Source organism: Lepisma saccharinum, chromosome 6 (assembly GCF_977018435.1).
Source record: "Lepisma saccharinum chromosome 6, izLepSacc3.1, whole genome shotgun sequence".
In the NCBI taxonomy this organism is placed as follows: Eukaryota; Metazoa; Arthropoda; class Insecta; order Zygentoma; family Lepismatidae; genus Lepisma; species Lepisma saccharinum.
Window position 1 is genome coordinate 55,395,938 of NC_139234.1, and position 22,668 is coordinate 55,418,605.

The following is a 22,668-nucleotide window of genomic DNA, read 5'->3' on the forward strand; positions in this document are numbered from 1 at the left end:
GGCCTGTGGATTCTTGATCAGGAAAGCTCGCTTACACAATGTCAACACATGGCTTGACGTGCATGTTGCATATTATTTTAGGTGCTACTCCTTGTAGATGGGGTTTCCCCGGGTCTTGTGCAAGCCTCTGATTGTAGGTATTTGTTTATTTAATACATAATGACATCAAAATAACAGTAATATCTCAGCTTAAATTGCTACATGATTTTGCAGTATACTAAGTATGTTATGCAGCAGTCACTTCCAATTCTTGGCAACAATAAATCCAACTCTTTCTAAAACAAATAGTCATGTACCTGGTGGTGGCACATAGAAGTACGTCAAGATGTATGTCAAGCCCTGATTAGCCTTTCTGAGCATAAAGTGGACTTACAATAAACTCAAACAAATAGCATGCTTATGTAATCAGAAATAATTTGGTGCTAATCAAGGGAGATGCCCCAGTTTGGTCCTCCCTAGGACGTCCAACCCTTAGGCCACTCCTGATGAAGGGACATTAGAAAAGGTACACCCATGCTCAGGCTAGAGCTACAATCATAACATAAGCATTGATACGATTATATATTTTTTTAATATAACATAGAATTGTCATTATTTTGTACAAATAATTTAATCCGTGAGTTTCTTCTCTTTTAGATAACGGAGAAAAAAAAGAAATTGAAAAAGGAAGGTAAAGACCCAGCTGTAGAAGAAGATAATGCTAATAACTATAAGCATGCGATTTACGTAATGACAATGAAACTGTTTGCCGACATGGAGAGGAAAAAGAGGAGCCTGGAACAGAGGGACATGGAAGAACGGAAAAGGAAAAGAGAAGAAGAAATAGAAGCAGAGGAGAAAGCTACGATGGAGAAAGAGTGGCAGAAGAACTTCGAGGTAGGTGTTAGAAGTAAAATATTTGTGTATTGTCCCCTTAGAGATTGGTGGATTATAATTACTTTTTCTTTTTAATCTGGAAGAGTTGGGAACGGGAATAGTGGACACTTTGAGTTGAACGACCTAGGACTAAGCAGGTATTGACTAACTGATAAGGATACTCGTTTGGCACTGATGCATTTATCATTACTTGTACATTCCAGCACTCTACACTTAACCCCGGGGAAGTGGTGTGTGGGCGAATTGGACTGATGCCAAAGCAAAATGAAATGTATCATCTTGCCACCATTCCAGAGCCCTATCTTCTCAGTGTCACATCTATCACCTCATTGTAACAAACACATGCCGACCTTCGTGACAGAGTGGTTAGCACAGTGTGCTACAATGCCAGGGCTCCCATGTTTGAATCCCAGCCTGGGATGTTCTTTGTGAGTGTCCCTTCATCAATTTTATGTCATCACTCATCCTCATCTTCACGATTAGCCACAAGTGGCAGAAAAGGAAAGTAATATGAACCAAATCAGTCAATCAATGAACAGTCCTCTTCCTGGAACCATGGGTACAAGAATTTCCTGCCACTTTTTCCTTGCCAGGCCCTTTTCACCCATGGTGCGCAACATTCTGCACTGATGTGTCATTTTGCTTTCATTCTAACCATCTCAGGAGTTTTCACATGACTGTAGGATTAATATAGTAGTAGTGCCATATTTGTTATCAAACATATGCTTATTACTAGCAGAATTTATAATCATATGTTATTTTTCTTCATGAAGGTTTCCTGTGTCTTCTGATCCCCATGCCATATCAAAAATCATGATCTTTCAATGCCTTCCTTTTTAATTTAATTCTGCACATTTCAAATGTCAAAAGAATGATTTAAATTTTATTCTGTTTGGCAAGAGTCTGTCAGTGAATTGAAAATGTAATGACAAGAAGAGGGAAAAGGTTTGGGGTCCAAAATAATCAGTTCACCAGTGCATGCGCCACCACTCATGAAACACCCATAGACCTGGAAATCTTGGGAAAGGCAGGGAAATCAACTTAGGAGTCAAAAGCCAGAGATTTTAGTGAAAATGTTCATAATTGTTTTCTTTTCTTCTTTTTTTTCACGCCAAGATGAGAAACTTAAACACATTTCACTTTTTTTCTCCCAACTTGTTTCTCTCTGTGAGAAATACAGGGAGGTTATTTCAGTCGTTTACCGCGACAGCGCCGGCCGCTTAGCGACCTCTTCATGCAACAGGTCCCGGCAAATTGCGTTACAGGAAGTCCGTAACAGAAACAGCTTGTTTTGTAATTTCCACTTTTCACAATTACAGTTACAATTACAATTGAAATAAGCACGTACCTTGTCGCAAGGATGCTGCAAAAGGTGTCCTCCCAAATACAAGTATTTCGGGCACCTTATTTCTGACATCTAACCTTAGATTAGACATCGCTACTTTATCCTCAGTTGTCGCGAGAGAGCCGTTAGCTTATCGGGGGTCGGGGGAGTTGTCAGCTGCAAGAGGGCGCTTCATACTGAACGAACGCGACACCTGACGACAGTGATGCCAACCATAGGGACATGTCCCTATGCATAGGAACTTTTCACTATAATTTACCCGCGTAGGGACAGATTTGACAAATGAGGGAAAACGTAGGGACTTTTTTCAATCTGCAAAGATGCAAAGCTTACTCGCCAGTCAGTTGCACTTTCTTCGTTCTCGGTTTGGAATGAATAGATTAGTTTATCTGGATACTTTTGCGAGGAGGAGAAAAAAGAACTAACTAACAAATCTCATCAAATCTTCAAGGCAAGTTCTTTTTTGAAAACATTTCCACTCTCGCGAAAATAGTGCTAACATTGCAACATTCTAACGTGGAAACGTAAAGAATATTTTCAATGTTAAGTGATACAAAAACAAAAAAGAGAAATAGAATGGGACCAGAATTGTGGTTGGCAATCCAGAATACCACAAGAATTTCCTGTCACCACAGAAACCTGACCAACCTTATTGGTTCAATGGTTCATGTGACACTCCCTGCTTCCCAGCGCAAAAGCCAAAAATAGAATTTCAAGTTGGTTCTTTGGTTGTGTCGACTTTAATCAGTGCAATCTTGTTTTGTTTTTGTTTTTTATAAAATAAATAAAGGAAAAAGTCTGTATTACTATATTGTGTCGATTTGCTTCCAGGAATCCAGGGAAAGCAGGGTAAACAGCTGGAAAGCTTTCCAGGCATCGGGTGGAGGAAAAAATAAAAAGTTCAAAGGTTTTAAACCCCCGAAACACAAGGCAGAATCAAGATAAACTTATATTTCTGTGAACTTTAAGTCAAGAAAAATAAAAGCATATTCTAGTAGAGATATATGTTGGAAAGAAATACAAGAAGAGTTCTGTGCTATTGGAAGACATTTCTGTGTTTCTGTTTGTGATACGAAATTAAGTTTTCCCGTGTGCCCCATATTGGGACATAAAAAAATTTAGAATAGAGTGTTCCTAACAGTTTTTCTTTTGTTTGGACCTAGAATGCCCACAATACTAGACAATATAGTTATTGAAAGTGACGAGAAGCTTGTTCAATGTAACAATGTTTGGCAAAGTTTGCGATGGTAACTGCTGAGAGAAACAGTATTCACCTTGTACTGTCATCAAAATAAGCTTGCACAACAGGAAAGTGTATAAGGTTTAATAATCTTATATTAGAGGGACACAAGCAATAATATAGTGTATGCTAAGATTGACACAAAAGGCGAAAGCCTGATAAAAATTGAAGCCCTTAAAAGTACATTAATTTAAATGCTATTTAATTGGTTGTAAGCAATACTAGGTGCAAGAGCTCATGTAAAATATGTACATTTCTGCATTTGGAAACGTAAGAGGAAATTTTTGTCTGTATATCTGTATCCAAGAGGCATATGTATATTTTTTTAGTGCAATTTTCTCTGCATTTATTGAAGAGCAAGGCAAGGAGTTAATTTCAAATGTATGTTGGGTGCCATGCATCGTGATATTTGAAAACCAATTTTGACAACCCATGTCATAGCTTCAGAAAACCGATATTTAGTTGTAAAATATTGAAATTCAAGCAGTTATGACTTCAGATTCAGTGCTTGTTAAGAAATAATAAGGTGAGTTTATTTTGTATATCTTTGCTAATTTTGCACTAAGAATAGGCATGACATTACAATGAAAATGGGTCAAAATTAAAATTGGTGTTGGATTTTATTTATTTCTTTGTGACACTATATAATTGTGACTTCTATCAGAAGGATATTTGATTGCCATCAGTTGTTCTTGTCAAACATGAACCGTGATTGTATTATTTCCAAAAATATAGGGGGAGGGGTTGTATTATGAGGGTATACATCATGCTGGGTCTTCCTCCTTCTATATTATGTTGTTGCCAGTTATGCGCGTCACTGTTATGATTGCACCGAGTAATATCTTGTGATCATTCAAGATTTCAGAATAAACAGTTAGACATCATCTAGGAAGACACTATATGTATCTCATCACTGATATCATATCTTATAAGAAGGCTGTTAAATTTTACTATTAAGTACAAAAGTAATGCCTGTTGTCAGTCGACATGTTTGCATACCAAATCAACTGTTCATATTCTTGGAAACTGATTTTTCCAAACCTGTTTGCATCCACAGTGCTCCTGAAACAGTTAAAGAGGTGTACATGATGTAGTGATTTTAATGCTGTTTCAGGCAATGCATGTGTTAATTTGTTCAGGTTGGCAACACTGATTTTTATAGGCTGTGTCCCTGTCTAATGATGTTAATACTGCAATGTATTTATATTTTTATTTTTCCCAAATACCTCATTGAATCACTTTACTGTTACGTTTCATCAACTAAAATAAGATAAAATTTTTAGCACTTCACTGCCATAGATTGTGGAAACATTACCTGCAGTGTAAAGTTGTGAGGTATTTGTAATTAAAAATTAACTCTTTCTTCAAAGGTATTTTGAATGACATGTCATGTACGACTGATCTGTTAGAAGCCTTAACTTAAGTGGATCGGCCTATGGATACTGTAGGATAGGATTATGCTGCAGATGCATGAATACTCTTCTCCACCCCCATAATTTCCATTTTCTGTGAGCAGTAAACCTGCAGTATTTGTAGATGTATAACAAACCTTGCTGCTTAACTGGATGTGTTTTGATCTTTTTGTTATGAATTTACAGAAAAGTACAAAATATTTTATGAGAAATGTTGTCTTTTGTATTTGGATTTTTCCCTGTAAATATTGCTTCAAGTTGTTTCTAGACATAATTTACTGTACTTACACATTCTTGGCTTCTACTGAACAAAATCATTTATGACTTTGTGATCCAACCTTCCACCATGGTCGCATTTATGATCTATGGTAGTTCAACTGGAGTCACTTTCAACAACATGTAGCATAAATAATGAATTTCGTACATTGTGAAAATGTTACACATGTAGAACACAAGATTTAAAGTTAATCTCCTTTAAGTGTGTGGTTTACAAAATATGCTACTTCTCACGTTTGGCAAATGCAAGAGGAATTAGCATTTTCAGGACAAAATAATAGTACATACAGGGGATGGACAAAAAAATGGAAACATCTGGTATAAAACCGGTAGCCATTTCAAACAAGATTTGCGTCTGAATGGTAGGTGGTGCTGTGGTCACTGCCACTTTCTGCGAGGTATACACCCTGACCAACCTGGCAGATGGGCCAGTTACAGTTCAGTGACCGGTCCGTGCAGGTTATCGTGAATCATGTGTGAGCTGACAGAGTTTCAAGGGCAAATTGTGGGTGCGCGTATGGTGGGAGCTTCCGTGACGAAAGTAGCGGAAATGTTTGGTGTATCAAGAGGCACAGTCTCGAAGATCATGACCATGCTGCTAGACGGAGACAGACAGTGGTGCAACGCCCATAAAAACTGGACAATGGAGCAGTGGAAGATTGTAATCTGGTCGGATGAGTCATCCTTTACATTGTTTCCAACTGCTGGCCAAGTGTACGTGTGGCGAATGCCAGCACAAGCGTACGATACAGACTGTCTGTTACCGAGAGTGAAGCATGGCGGTGGTTCAGTGATGATTTGGGCAGCCATCTCCTGGTATTCTGCCGGACCCATCATCACCCTGCATGGACATGTCACTGCCAGGGACTACGTAACCATTGTGAGTGACCAGCTGCATCCCATGGTGCAAACTTTGTTCCCAGATCGTGATGCCGTGTTTCCAGGTGACAGAGCCCCTGTTCATACAGCTCACATCGTCCAGGACTGGTTTGATGATCACGAATGAAGTGTCACATCTGCCATGGCCTCCACAATCGCCAGACCTCAATATTATTGAGCCCCTGTGGTCGGTTTTGGAGACCAAGGTGCGAGCCCGCTACCCACCACTATCGTCTCTACAACAACTTGCAGCTGCTTTAGAGGAAGAATGGTACAACATCCCTTTGACAACCATACGCGACCTGTATTTGTCCATTCCACGTCGACTGCATGCCAAAGGTGGTCCTACTCGATATTAATAAAGGTAATGTGCATTTCTGCAGGTGTTTCCATATTTTTGTCCATCCCCTGTAAGTCATTGCATTTTTATTTGTATTAACAAAGAAACAATGGATTTTTCAGTCTAACTGTGCGTTACATGCTACATAAAAAAGTAATATTTATTACATATAACCTTTAGGAGAGTCGTGATGGTCTAGTTAATATGGCATCTGACTGCCACATGGGAGAACCGGGTTTGATTCCCGGGCTGGGTGATGTAAAGTAGGAATTTTTACGGCCTTGTCCTCGCATAAAGCAGCTCTGGGGCTCTCCCGGACTCAAATAAATGTGTAAAAAAAGTAGATTAATTGTATCCAATAAAAATCCCCAGGAAAATGGCTGGAAACTGAGTGGAGAAAGAAGAAAGCAGATAAGGACAACATATTACCAAAGGTAGATTTTTAAGCTGTTGCAGCAAAACCACGCCTATTGGCAAAATATTGTTTTCCCTTTACATTAGGACTGAACAGATGTATAAATTTAGAGGTATAAGCTCTCGTAGTGGTGATAAGCATTGAATGTGATGTATTTTTGCAGAATGATACATCAAATGATACAATATCATTTATTGATTGTACATAATCTGAAATTGCTCTAATGAAATTTTGTATAACAGTCGGGGCTCAAAATACACCGGAACACTGTTATATCTAGAACCTTCCCATTCCATCTCCAGAAATGGCAATGGATAGTTCCGGTTTGTTTAATTATTTTAGATATTTCATTACATTTTCCTTTTCAGTTACTAAATTGTTAGTACTCTTTAACCCTAGAACACTACCGAACGTAAAATTTACGTATGCTTCGCGCTCAATTCCCTCCCCTACCTCCCACACCGCACCCACCTACCCCTCCACCTATGGTATTCCTCGAGCATTCTGTCAGGTGCGTGGCAGCACTGTGGTAAGGAGGGCGGAAGCAGTGAACGTCTTTAGTTTGTGCGTTATGTGAGAGACTGTACGTCAATAATACGTAGTGATAGTAACAGAAGAAATATCTTGCACGTAATTTTGACGTGCATGTAGTAATAACGCCATTTGTATTCACGTAAGATTTGCGTGAATTTTTCTATTATATCTCATTTTTCTATAATATGATCAACATCGCAGCGATCAATGGATACATTATTCACACTCACAACTTCTACAACAATCAGGGCAACTCAGAAAAAATACCATTCTCACGAATTCAGTTCATGCTTCACCTCCATGAGAACTTGAACAAGCTCTGGCAGGAGCAAAGGCTTATAAATCCGGAAGTGTCACAGGAGTTAAGATAGTTAATTTTGAAGGTACTGGGGAAGGAAGAGACAAGTACAGTAGCAGCCACGTCTAGAGGCCTGCACAAGACCTGGAGCAGACCCGTTCGCGAGGCATCGCTCCTGAAATGCCATGCAACCTGTGCAACACCCTCGCTTGAGCACCTTGACTGACCATCTGCCCAGATCGTTCTTGGCAGGTATCGAAAACCTGCCGGGTAACCGCAGTCGTAAGATACCTAGTAGGTCTCAGTGCGTTCATTCAATCAACTGCACGCCCCTCCCTCTGCATGACGTAGTTGCTTTGACTAGAAACTGCACCGGGCGCACACCTGGCTGCAGTGTTGCCAACTGCAATATATTTTCACTACTTAGAAAAGGGAACTCAAAGCTTCGTAAGCCACATCGCCAATGAAATGAGATTTACGAATGTTGCTACTCCCCCCCCCCCCCTTACACACACAGATTGAAATAGGTTTTCCGTGGCACAGGATCCATAAGTACATGTCGTAAACAACCAATATACGTATAGATATAGTGATATAGGGCAGGATTGAAATATGTCACGTTCGACTTTGAGGTCGCGAGTCGAACAACACACTGTTCTACTGCGAACACCAGGGCCGTAGCCAGCCAGGGGCCAGGGGCATTGCCGTTACCCTCGTTTGGGGGGGGGGGGGCAAGTACTTGGATAAACGTGCCAACAACAACAATCACAATAATAGTAATAAAAGTAGCATGAAAAGCATTATTATCCTCATAAATCATGCAAAAAGGGGGTGGAAGTCTGTTCTCACGTATTTGTGTTGAAACAGAGGATTATAAATATTTTTTTCAGCATGTCAATTTCACATTAGCTAATAATGGAAAACAAGCACACAAACTGTTTTTGAAAGAAAGAAAGTGCATGATAAATGCATTCCAAATGTACATACATATAGCATGTAAAATTTCCATCTACAATATTTTCTTTTCACATGGAGCGACATAAAATAAGAAATACATATGCTAACACTAAATTGTGTACATATTCAAAATTTCATTAAAGCATATATATTATATAAATACATTACATAATCAATTCATCCAACTCGTAACAAACCAACATTAATAGCAAATAATATCACGGGCCGCCATGGCATTCTCCGTTTTAAAACTTTTCTCACTTAGATCGTTCGGCGCCCAGGGCCGACTCCCGCTACCCCCTTGCTACAGCATTGAACTTGACGAGACTGTATAATATTTTATAATATATTTCTACTTTCATAAAATTTGAAATCAAGGGGTTGCAATTACCCCTCCATTCCCCCTCTGCAGGTGCGCTTGGCCGTCTGGAAGGAAAATGCAAGAAAAATATGAAAATTAATTCCATCTTGAGTACCCTTTAGCCCTGCTACTCTTAAATTCTGCTAGCCTGTTTTTTCTTGTACTTTAATGTTGGACCCACACCCTGGCCCCTCGGCTAGACTAAGGTTGTGAGCAATGCCCCCTGTCCCCCTCTGGTTGCGCCACTGCGTGCCTGAATAACAATTCGTTTTCAGTGAGGAGATTTTTGTTTGCTCGATCTTTCATTTAGATAAATGAAGCTGCAATATTGCGTGCATTTCCTGGCAATAAGATAAAAACTGCTTATGCTGAACTGAAATCGCTAAGTATATAAATTCTCCTTGGAGGAGAAGCTCCTCCTAGGACTTCGTAGGATTTAGTAGCTACGTAAGTAGGCAACACAACACTGGCTGCAGCCGTCCACGTGGTGATGAAACACCTGGAGCGACACGCTGCCGGAGGGCTGTTTCCTTCCAGCAGGTTTTGCAGGCGCCCGGGTCTTGTTGAATGCCCAGTTACCTTGTAAGCGCAGAGCGCCTTGAAGACCAAGAACCCGGGTAAAGACGCAAGTCGACTCGTTGCCGTGGGCAGGCGAGCAGGTATACCTGTCCTCGCGTGCAAGCAGGCAGCGGGTAGGTAAAAGGCAGACTATGCTGGCCTCTGGCTACGTCACAAGGGAACAGAAAGTATTGCAGTTTCTGCAACTACGAGAAAAGGAGGATGACAAGTACGTACTGCTCCTGTGGGAAGCCAATTTGTGGAACACTACCATACATAAAATTTACATATGCTTTGCGCTCAAATCCCTCCTCTACTTCCCACCTCACACCCACTCACCCCTCTGCCTAGCAGTGCCTCAAGTTGTCTGTCAGACATAAGGCAGCACTGTGGTAAGGTGGGTGCAAGCGCTGATCGTCTTGATTTCGTTTATGTTGTGCACTGTACGTCAATTTTACGTAGCTGTGTAAAACGAGAAGTATCTTCCACGTAATTTTGACATTTGTAAATTCGATTTGGATACTTAGATTTTGAAAACAAAAGTTTAGAACTATTTTCTTGTAAGACTTTAAAATTACATTTGTTCCTTATTTACAGCGTTATGAATATTATTATTGTTTGCTTTTCATTGTTCGAACTTTTCACCTTCATTCTTAATGTACGAACGGGCTTGTCAAGCAAGACCTTCTCTTAAAATATTCTATGTTTAATAAAACCATGCTTATACATTTTAAAATGAAGAATAACATTCCAATATAAGGAAAAATAAACAAAATAATGTTCACAATGAATAGAAATTTGTTTTCATGATGTAGAGATTGTTTTAAAAATAGATTTCTTCATGTACGTAAAATTTACGTAGCGGTAGTTATACTGTAATATTGGGACACGGTAGTGTTCTAGGGTTAACAGTACGTGATATAGTATTCATGTAAGCTATGTGGAGATACGTCGTTGCCTAGCAGAGGAAGCTCACCTCTGCTCATCATTAGGGTGTGTGACTACCATGCGAGAGACCTGGGTTTGATCCCCGCCAGGGGAGAAGTGGGATTTTTTTTTTTTACCTGTTCAATTAGCTCCGGTGCCTACCCAGCATCCTATAAAGTGGGTACCTGGAGGAAACTAGGGGGTAAAGGTGGCCAGGGTCGTGGTGCTGATCACATCACCCCCAGCTTTGGCCGTGATCAAGAAAGTGTGGGTCCCTAACTCCACACTCCCTCTACGCATTCATGGCATGGTGCAAAGCACAGGGGAGCACTTTACTTTTTACTTGTAGTTCTCGCTTTTTCCTTTGTTTGGTTGATTGTCTATTATTTGTCGTGCCTTTGGATTTGATTTTTCTGACAGGTATCCTCCTGCACAAAAAATCTTCACACAAATTTGGATTATCTTTTAAATGCCATAGTTTCGTGGCTATGTTAAGGCTTAGTAAACTATTAATATCTAGGAGAGTGGAGTACCATTCACGATTTCCGTCTGTTTAAATTTTATTTTCAAAAGGGAAGAATATTCCAGAAGTCTTGTGTGCAATGTATTATATATTATTAGCTGCTTATGTAAATATTTTAATATTAACTATTATTATTTTAGTACATCATTTCACTAGTCATTAATCTCATCGCTGTAGTAATCGGAGAGAAAAAAGAGAGAGAGAGACCAACATTTTAACGAAAGTAAAGCATTCCATTTCGTGAAAATTTCCATTTAGAGCTCTGGTAACAATTATCTGCTCAGTTCTGTTTACCATTATTTTACAGCTCAAGTGAAGAAGTATGGAAATCAACTATGTTTTGTTAAGTTTGATTGCATTGTATTAATGAACTTGCAGTGGGTAGAATGTTGAACCTTCTTTTACAGTCAATGCTTTTTGTATGCTGCAATAAAAAAACTTTCTTCCCCATAAGAACTAACATTGTACTATTAAGATTTTCAAACACACAGAGATAATCATTGCAACCCAGAAGTGAACATCATTTTCTTAGTTTTATTCATACAATCCAATCTGTGAAACTGCCATTAAGTTCTTAAAGAACATTTAAAAACTTCCTCGTATTGAAAAATTTTCAAGAAATTCAACATTTGTGTATTTGCTAGAACAGATTAAAAAGGAACAACTTCCGTGATTGTGAACAAACTGCTCTATTCTGTATCACCAAATATTGATTTTTTTAAAAAAAACAAATTGTATATAAGCACTGGAGAAAAGGGAGTTTTTAGAATATGTTTAAAATTTAGTGTTAAAAAGTTATATGGAATTACTTTTAAGAGAGAGAAGCTTGCAGCAGACTTATTATTGACATTGTGCCTGAAAGTATACAAATGATCATGGATTTCTTCAGCAAAGTATTGTAAAATTTACAATAATATAAGGAAGCGCTATTGCTGATGTACAAGAGTTGAATAAAACTGGTAGACAAAATGGAATGAGGTGTGAGAAATTGTGACATAACTATACTTGAAAGTTTAAAATAACCATTTAAATGAAAGGTGTGCGAAGTTGCGCAGTTTAAAAACAATGAAAACTGGCTTTTAAAAAATATCAATTGATTGCCCAATGCTACAGAGTATATATAAAAGAGATGGGTTTGAATGTGCTAACACCATATCTTCAAAATGTTTTTTTTCTGCAATGGCTTCAAATCCCAGTGACAAAATGCAATATGCTGCCATCTGCCTTGATTATATCTTCTGCATAAATACTGTATAAAGAAAAAATGCCGGAGTACTAATTGAGGTGAGCGAGTATTCTGACGTACTGCCACCTACTCTTATCAGAAATGAACTACTGCCCTGTTTCGAACAACTAGACATGCTATCTTTTTGAACACCCAATAGCAAAATAAATAGTAGGCAAATTGTCAATCACCATTTTCAGTCATTTTTCCACAGTGGAAGGGGGTCTAATTGAAATGAAATTGTCAATATGCAGAGGAAAACCTCTTATTCATATCAACAGAATTCCATATTTTAAAACAACACAGGAAGTAGAATAAAAAAAATGAAAATAATGATGGAAAAATTGCCCTCGGTTGTACAGTGCTCCTTCCCACTTGTGAAAATGTACTCTTACAGAAGAGTTTGTTCTGAGGGAGGGGAAAGCATTATCACCCTCCTCCTGATAAGAGGCAACCAGCCTGTTGTGTAATCAACTGGGAGAGTCATTCTAAAAAGAGAGGGACATTGCCCCTTGAGGGTAGGCAACCAGCACATTATGTAATCGACTGGATGAGTTCATTCCACAGAGGGGTGGAACCTGTAGGTTAGGCAACCAGTTTCAAGGTCAATTCCAAAATTCGATGAAAATTGCAATTTTTGCGATTTCCCCCTAATTTGCCCCATTTTACTTCTTTGACCTTTATTTGACCTCTGTCATCCTTAAATTAGTTCGTGGTTCTAGCACCAGGGGTCATTCATGTCAGTTTATGGTTTTGCCCCCAAGAAATTATCTAGCCAGCTCAGTTGGTGGAATTTTTCCCTCAGCAGAATTAAACGGCCATATTGGAAAAATCAATTTGTCTTTATGAAAAGATTTCTGCTTCCCCCCTCCCCTTGTATATCATTGGGGAAGCCATATTTAAAAATGGTATCATCCAGTAATCTAACCTTGTTAGTTCATTTTTCCAGCAGTAGAGAGCAGCCTTAGTGGGAAACTCATATTATCCTTGGTATATTTCACAAGGGAGAAAGCTGCAGAGCGCTACTTAACTTTGTTTATCAGACCAGTTTATTCATACAGCAGGGACTGAGGAGCCATGTTGGAAAGTCTATTAATCCACTTGAAATAGAATTCTGGCAGGCAAGGTTTTTCCTAATTTTTTTTTTTGTAACTGGAAAGGACAGCCATGTTAGAATAAACTAGTAATATTTAGTTCATTTTGCAGGCAGTAGACACAGCTTAGAGCGAAACTGATTTGAATACATATAATTTTTTTCTTTTCTTTAATTGAACATTCCTGCATAAAAATGATATTTTTCACAATGATTATAAAAGCAATAAACTGCTCTTTAAACATGTTGAAAATTATAATGTTTATGCATATCCTGCTACGATCCTTCCAAGGATCATAGAGGGCTATGGTTTTTGTAAACCAGCCATCAAATACAGTTGCAACTTTAATTCCAACAATTTTTATGTAGACATGCTAGTTCCTTTATATTTCTACAGGTTTTGGGCCTCTTTTATATGGCTGCTAGTTGTATTTTATCTTGTAGGTAGTTGCAAAAATAAAGCACCACAATTTACATCCCCCCCCCCCCAAGATTACCTCCCGCAACTCTCATTTTGTCAACCATATCTGTAAAATTTCTTACCAACTTTCCCTGCCTTTCAGTAATTCTTCTGCTCCGGCTCGATTTTGCAATAATTTTATTTTTGTGATGTACAACATGATCTAAGCATAATTATTTTGTTAAGATGTTACTATCCGTTTCAGTGTATGGGAAATCTTTAAAACTTACAGGTTCAAAAAAAACTACAACTGAATATTTCCACATGTAAGATAGATTAAATGTAAACAAATTCCAAAAAGATTCCTTAACAGTTTCCTTTAGAATATCAAAAATCAATTCAAACAGAACAAAAATAAACCTGGTAAACAGTTATTCATAAAAAAGAATTTATTTTCTCTCGTGTTTGACATACAAGTATACATAACACTATACACACACAATTAGGAATTGCAGCTTTCCTGGCAATGTGATTGGATTACCAGACAGGTTAAGTCTGGATTTACTTTCAACATTTCAAGTGCATGGATTACTCTTGTCAGCTGTCCCTGAAACTCTTAGCCACTAATAACCAGAGAATACTGAATATATACACTTACCATTAAAAATAATTAAAGGTCACAATAAAAACAACATGACTAGAGGAATCAAAAATAAGAAGATAGTTGTGACATCAGAGGCTGTATATTATAAGCATATTCAAAGTATTTTTTTTTTAACAATCTAAACTGAAATTGTCATTTTGATTCTTGCAAGATATTTCAAAACATTGTGCCAAGTACAACAGGAAAGAAACCCCTCAACCTGCTCTGATTACCTGCAATAAATCAACAAGTTTTTTTGGTAGAGGAAAATAAAAAGCAAGACTAATGGCATAACAATTTAATCCGTCAATACATGCAAGTCTTTGACTACTTTACCAAAGTCTCTGTAATGGTTCTCTTCAATTAAAATCCTATAGAGCACTCAATATGTGCAAATGGATAAAATTGGTTGGGTAAGAATCCACGTGACATATATATGACTTTATATGCTTGCTATCTAGAGTTATAATTTGTTGATAAAAATGTTCCCACCCAATTGTCTTCAGGTGGTGTTCTAACTATTCTGCCCACTGCACATCTCTGTTTTCCAGAGTTAATAAAAATTATTTTCCAATGTGTCATAAGTAAACTTGGAAAAATACATCACATAAAAAAAAATGATACTTGGAAGATGATTTAAAATATTTTTCAATTTTTAGAACATTTGAATAAATATCTTGCACATTTTAGCACCTAAAATTCCAAGTCCTGCACAGGTTGCTTCCCAAGTTATTCCACTTCAAATTCATCCTCTATCCTTCATCTGCAAAATAAAACAAAATGTCAGTTAATATATTTTCTACAAATAGTTACTGACTGCATGCAGACTTCCATGTAGTATTTCTGGTATGTATTATGTGAACAATTTAATCTATGTGCAATGCAGCAGATCTGCTAAAATGCATCTAAAAATTAATTAATCATGTTACAAAAAGAAACAAGATGTGAAAATAGAATCCTTCAGATGCAGCACATTGTGACCAAGGACGTATTTAGGTGGGGGGGTCCAAGGGGTCCGGACCCCCCCCCGAAAGATTTATCAAGTACTAAACTAAATAATGAAAAATATATTCTTTTAGCCTTTGTTTTATAATTTCCTCTGAACGTATTGAAAGACAAGGATTATATTGGGATCATACGGCTTTAAAGGACAGGAAGGACGTATTTAGGGGGTGCCCCCCCACTCGAAAGACTAATTAAGTATGAAAATTGAATGAAAATATACTCGTTTAGCATTTGTTGCATAATTTCCTCTGAATGTATTGGAAGACAAGGATTATATTGGGATCATGCAGCTCTTTGAAAGACAGGAAGGACGTATTTAGGGGGTCCGGACCCCCCCCCCCCACCCGAATGACTTATTAAGTATGAAAATTAAATATAATGAAAATAAACTCATTTAGCATTTGTTGTATAATTTCCTCTGAACTTATTAGAAGACAAAGATTATATTGGGATCATGCGGCTTTGAAGGACAGAAAGGACATATTTAGGAGGTCCAGGGATGCACTCCCCAGAAGACTTACGAAGTACTAAAATTAAGTAATGAAAATATTAGCATTTGTTGCATAATCGATGGATCCCTAATCTAACCTTCAGTAGCAGATTAGTGCTGTGGGTATTCATTCATTGGAAATAACCCATCTGGTTTACATGTTAAAGTAAATTGTGTGAAGCATTAGTGACACTGTAATAGAAGAAACCATTCAGTAACCAAGGGGGTTCCTATTTGTCGAGTGTCAAACAACTGTTTTTGACTCATAAAAAGTTAAGACAATTTTAATAATGTCCTACATAACCAGTACAACAGTACAATGTCTGTAGTAGCGCAAGAGTCTTTCTTCCCTTATAGCAAATAGTGTCCGAGCCGAGGCGAAAAAGTCTGTACATGGATTAAAAGGAATGGACTGTCCTGACTAAATCGGAACGTCTGATAGCCTTGCACCAATGGTTATAGAACTAAAATAGCCCAATATTGCAGACTGCAGACTTCTAGAGCCTGCCTCTGTCCAGACAGAACCTATTCATTTGCGCAAGGACAAAATCGAAATTAATGCAAAATTTGAAAAAACGTCAACGTATTTTTTGTAGTTTTTTATACGTTCAAATTAAAAATTTTCATTGCTCTAGGGGGGGGGGGGCATGGCTCCCGCTTGGGGACAGGCCTGACCGCCAATAATTGCTGCCAAGCAACATATACTTGAACTCAGGTGAGGGCATTTAAAATAAAAAAGTGGCCAGCTTTGGTGAAGGGAAATAAGAATCAATGGAAGTTCACATATACGAGGGTGGTTCAGCATGCTCCGCCCCTGACCCATTTCCATTGATAGTAGAGACCTGTAATTTTATATGTAACATTGTTCATTCTTTAGACTAATATCCACAAAGTTTCAAGAATTTACAACAATTTCTCTCTTTGTTACCCGTTGATGATCAGTAAGAAATGTAGCCACATGTGATACAATGGAAAAATCTGAGGTCCGAGCAGTGATAAAATATTTACTCAAGAAAAATCTAACACCGAAAGATATGGTGGGAACTCTTGGAGACTCGAGCAACTCATATGATCCAGTGAAGAGATGGTGCCATGAATTTAAATGTGGTCGGCAGACCTTTGAAGATGAGCATGGTAGTGGCTCATCTGCAACGGTGACCACAGCAGAAATGATAACAAAAGTGCATGACATGATTTTGGCAGACCGGCGAGTGACTGTCCGCCATATAGCAGACACATGTGGCATCTCAGCTGGCAGTGTGCATTCAATTTTTCATCATCATTTGTTAATGGAAAAAATCTCTGCACATTGGGTCCCGAGAATGCTGACGGTCAACCAAAAGAGGACACGTCGTGTGACAAGTCAGAACCTGTTGCGGACAATAAAGGCTGACAAGCCAAAGTTTCTGAAGAGATTTGTTACAATGGATGAAACGTGGGTTCACCACTTCGATCCCGAAAGTAAACACCAAAGCATGCAATGGAAACACCCCCAAAGAAATTCAAGGTTCAACCATCAAAGGGCAGAGTGATGGCATCTGTGTTCTGGGATGCAGAAGGAATCCTTTTGATAGATTATCTCCAACAGGGAAAGACAATCACAGGTGTTTATTTTGCAACCCTAATTGAAGAATTACGTACTGCCATCAAGGAGAAACGCCGCGGAATGTTCGCCCGTGGTGTGTTGTTCCATTGTGACAATGCTCCCGCCCACACCTCCCAAGTTGCGGTGGCTGCAATTCATGCAGCAGGGTTTGAAATTGTCCCTCATGCCCCTTATTCTCCAGATCTGGCCCCCAGTGACTTCCACCTGTTCCCGAACATGAAGAAACACCTTTGTGGAAAACATTTTGCCAGTGATTCCGAGGTTATGGATGTTGTGAATGCTTGGTTGCAGGACCAACCAAAATATTTTTTTCTGCTGGGATTGAAGCACTGGAAGGCCGATTGGAAAAGTGTGTTAATGTTGCAGGGAACTATGTTGAAAAGTGACAGTGATTTGGTTTTCCTACGAGGGTTCCTTCTATGTCAGGGGCGGAGCATGCTGAACCACCCTCGTATACTAAATGTTATCCACTCAACACCCGTTTGCTTCATGACACGAGTACCCAATACCTGTCTCAGTCGATGGTTTACTATTATAAGGTGCTTGAATCCAATTTAAATTTTTTCAGTCAACTTTTCCTTTTCTTGACTATTTTATTTGTGGAATTTAAGAAACGAAGTGTTACATGTTTCTTGGTGAATGTTATGTAAATAATATTATTAGGTTTCAAGTAGAAGAAAGGTGCTATTGACTATCTCTTTTTAACAAGATTCTTTGAAGTTCCAATAATATACCCTGGAAATTGGCATCATTCAAGTTAAAAAGCAAAAAAGCTTGGAATTATTATTAACAGAAATGAAGTCCAGTTAGTTAATATCCAAACAGAGTAACCAAAGTAGAAACTGCATTACATAAAAAAAATGGGTATCAATACAGGAACCAGGTTATCTGTTCATATTCTACCATTTAATCCAAGGAATAAATGGTTCTAATTTTCAAAATTTCAAAAATTTGAGCTTTATGTGAGAAGTCGCACAACAAACTTCATGGCCAAAATATCCCCCCTTTCCTTGAAGGAGGTGTGTAAGTATATCACAAAATATAATAACCATACATTTCAGTACAATAGCTATGAAATATTTTTTAAAAATAATGAAAAAAGCTGGTGGATCAAAAGTAAGGACATAATATCTAATAATAAAATTGGTTTATTTTAATAGTTTATAATAGCTATTATTGTATTATAATTAGAGCCCGGAAGTTTGGCAAAATGCCTCTTTTTATCTACTGCATATATTGATAAAATTTTTCCGGATATACGTTTTTATGTTGTTTTGAATGTTTTATAAGCCTTTTCATTTTGCCTATTTTGCCTATTTGGGACCCCACTGCCTATTTTTAATTATAATGCCTTTTTTTTGCCTTTTTCAACGAAATTTGACCATTTTTTTTAAAAAAAATCTGTAGCCTATATAAATTATTTTTCTCCCAAAAAACGTTGTTGGCATTTATTTTTCTTCCGTTTATTATGTGAATAATTTTCACCTTATTTAAGTAATATTGAACTCATGCATGTTTCAACATTGCTGAAGGAGAAAAGTGTGAGAAAAAAGTATTTCATGCTGATTTAGGATATTGCCTTTCGGTTAACATTTCCTTGTGCATGATTGTCTGCTGAAGTGGAGAGGTTGATTTCGAACACAAAGAAGATATTTCTGAAATCTCCTTCTCGAACCCGAAAATTTAAGGAAGTTGCATCTGAGCTTAGTTTACCTCCGCAACCAGTCTTGACCAGATGGGGAGCCTGGATATCAGCAGCTATATATTATGCTAACAACCTTGAAAAAATCAGTGAGGTGATAGATGCTCTTCCAGAAAATGAAGCGGCTTCAATTCATGAAGTGAAAAAACTCCTGTGCTATTCAAGTTTATTTTTGCACATTATGGTGCATTGCCAGAGACAATTACAATTATAGCATCCATGAAAGTCTACGAGGAATCTATGTAGCAGATGGTGGAAGTGCTAGGAGAAAAGGGGTCAGCTGTTGTGGAAAAGTGCAAACGGGTAGTGAGTGCAAATGAGGACTTGAAACAATTTAAACAATTTGTGATATTCTAAAAGGTGAAAATGCTGTTACCAAAATGAGTCCAGCTACATTAGCTTGTTTTATGTATGCTCCAATAACTTCTGTCGAAGTAGAAAGATGATTTTCTATTATGAAAAACATTCTCTCTGACAGACTACTATCAATGAATGTTGAGAACTTTAAAAAACACCTTGTAGTTATGTGCAATCAAGACGGAGAAAATTGAAATGCTCTTCCCAATGTAGATTTTAACATGTTGCCAGAAATTATAGATAAAAGTAAGCGACTTCCAAATGTGCCTTTTTTCGGTTTATTTTGCTTTTTTTTTAATTTTTAGTGCCTATTTTCCACATTATAAATGCCTTTTTGCCTGCCTATTTTAACGAAAATAAATGCCTGAACTTCCGGGCTCTAATTATAATAATAACCATGATAATTATTATTTCTACTATTAAAGATTTATCGATTGCGTATCCCCCCCCTTATAAAAAATTCTGGAGATGACTATGCTGCCAAGAGCTTCAGATGAAAATTTCCAACACTTTTTCTTTGTTGGAAAATGTATTGTCTTTGCGCTTGCAACTGAGAGTGTTGTATTTGATTTCCTTACTTTGAAAATGAACACTGAAATAATTATTTACAAATATAAAATTCTACATCTATTGTCTACATCCCAAAGTGAGGACATTCCCCATTATGCTATAAACCTGCCCGGACAATTTTTACGGCCCGAAAAATAGGACATGCCCAGGTAAAAGAGAATGTCTGGTAACCCTACCGCTACATGGGTTCGAATCCTAGTCTAGGCATGGGTGTTTTTGTGAGTGTTCCTTCATCATCATCATTCATACTCCTCATTGTGATTAACGCAAATATGTTTTTTTTTTTGTTTATTGTTTATTACTTTGATCAGGCCAAGATTTATGTGGAGGGCCGGTGCTGACAACATCAAGAACTCACTCCCATCTATGCACAGTTTCAGTTAGTCTACAACCTTTAGCCCAAGTCATGTCAGATGGTTAGTTATACTTTTTATACTTTCACATTCCTAATATCTGACACACGCATGATAAGAGAAAGAAGAAGAATTTGTATTTTATAGCATGTTATTGATTGGTTGTCATAGTAACAGTGATAGTAAGATGTATGTGAATGGCTTCCATGCATTAAAGTTATGTTGTTTAATTTGAACCTACGTATTTGTATGTCTTGTGCATGTATAGATAAGAAATCACACACACAACAACAAGGCTTACAATATCTTTTTTTCTACAATATATGGCTCATTTCAAAGCAATTTTTCCCCATTGAAAGCTGGGAGCTGCAACCCTCCAAATCATCCTAAATCCTGATGAACTCTTGATCATATACACATACATCATAATTGTGAGTATCTCATAAAACATACTAAGCCTGTTGATTGCTTCGAATCATAGCAGTGTTCATTAGATCACATTTTAAGAAAGAGTTCTGATAGTTCCTTTCCAATGACAACATTAAGGAAGTAGAAAGAAAAGCTTAAATTAATTTCATTCAATAAGATAGTTGCTCTAATCTTCGTAAACTTACTTATTAGAGAAAAGTTTCGCCAAATGACAGCAAAGCTTGTTATGGATGAATTGAATCTTGTGAACTTTCTAGTATCTACAATATTCACAAGTAAAATATGCATGGAGTGAGGACCAGCCTATACTTACAGAACCATTTACATTTCCTAATTGTATATATTTATTGAATTTGATTGGGTGGGCAATCGGGTGGGCACAGGAATTTTTGGGTGGGTGCTTGCCCACCCGTGCCCACCCCTGTCGCCGTCCCTGCCTGCTAGCCTATCTCTCTTAAGAAATATTCTTTGTTAACTTATATTTAAAATACAACTACATTAAGTCATTCCATTCATGTGTCCAGAGAAAAAAGAGGTAATCCGAGAATTAGGTATTCCTTATAAATTTAAAACAAATGATCCTGCCGCTCTAGGCCCGGGCCTACGAGACCTTTTGGGAAATCCAGACCTGGGGAGGATGCTTCTATGCTTTAACTTGGTGACAATGAGACAGCTGGGTAGTAGTTGCTTTGCAAGAATATTGCTAGCTGGGGGGGGGGGGAGTTCCATCCCCCTCACTTCGAGCACTGGGTTAGGAAGATTTTGATTGTATATAGGTAGCATGAATGTATTTTAAATATTTAGGCCAATTTGGTTGATGTAGTGTATACGTAAATAACCACTCACCCCTTCCCCAACCCATGAGGGTGAAATCCGTAAAAAAGAAAGAGAAAACTCGTTAATATGAGAACTTCTGCAAGTTGAAACAAAGCTTAATGTAATAAAATTCAGTTGATTTGATTCATAATCTTTTTGAAGCCTTTCCCATTGTGTGTAAACTGCTTATTCACCCTGAATTATAAATAACAATAAATTTCAGAAATTTGTAAAATGAAATTAGGTCAACCTTGATGGTTATGCCAAAGTTAATTTTTAGAGGAGGGGGGGGGGGCTGTGGTTTCCAAATATCCATGTAGTGGTAGGGTTACCAGACATTCTCTTTTACCTGGGCATGTCCTATTTTTCGGGCCATAAAAATTGTCCGGGCAGGTTTATAGGATAATGGGGAATGTCCTCACTTTGGGATGTAGACAATAGATGTAGAATTTTATATTTGTAAATAATTATTTCAGTGTTCATTTTCAAAGTAAGGAAATCAAATACAACACTCTCAGTTGCAAGCGCAAAGACAATACATTTTCCAACCAAGAAAAAGTGTTGGAAATTTTCGTCTCTGAAGCTCTTGGCAGCATAGTCATCTCCAGAATTTTTTATAAAGGGGGGGGGGGTTCACGCCATCGATAAATCTTTAATAGTAGAAATAATAATTATCATGGTTGTTATTATAATACAATAATAGCTATTATAAACTATTAAAATAAACCAATTTTATTATTAGATATTATGTCCTTACTTTTGATCCACCAGCTTTTTTCATTATTTTTAAAAAATATTTCATAGCTATTGTACTGAAATGTATGGTTATTATATTTTGTGATATACTTACACACCTCCTTCAAGGAAAGGGGGGATATTTTGGCCATGAAGTTTGTTGTGCGACTTCTTACATAAAGCTCAAATTTTTGAAATTTTGAAAATTAGAACCATTTATTCCTTGGATGAAATGGTAGAATATGAACAGATAACCTGGTTCCTGTATTGATACCCATTTTTTTTTTTTTATGTAATGCAGTT

The 22,668-nt window shown here is 37.6% G+C and overlaps 1 protein-coding gene across 1 annotated transcript in view; it reads left to right on the plus strand.

Moving 5' to 3' along the window:
* The window catches only part of LOC145988778 (dnaJ homolog subfamily C member 8), a 59,037-nt gene extending 53,817 nt beyond the window's left edge, over nucleotides 1-5,220 (plus strand). Inside the window, exons 5-6 of the mRNA XM_083123956.1 lie at nucleotides 637-876; nucleotides 3,053-5,220. Coding sequence (XP_082980082.1) covers nucleotides 637-876; nucleotides 3,053-3,166 — 354 coding nt within the window. The 3' untranslated portion in view covers nucleotides 3,167-5,220. The remainder of the gene's footprint in view (nucleotides 1-636; nucleotides 877-3,052) is intronic.
* Nucleotides 5,221-22,668: the final 17,448 nt, after the last annotated feature.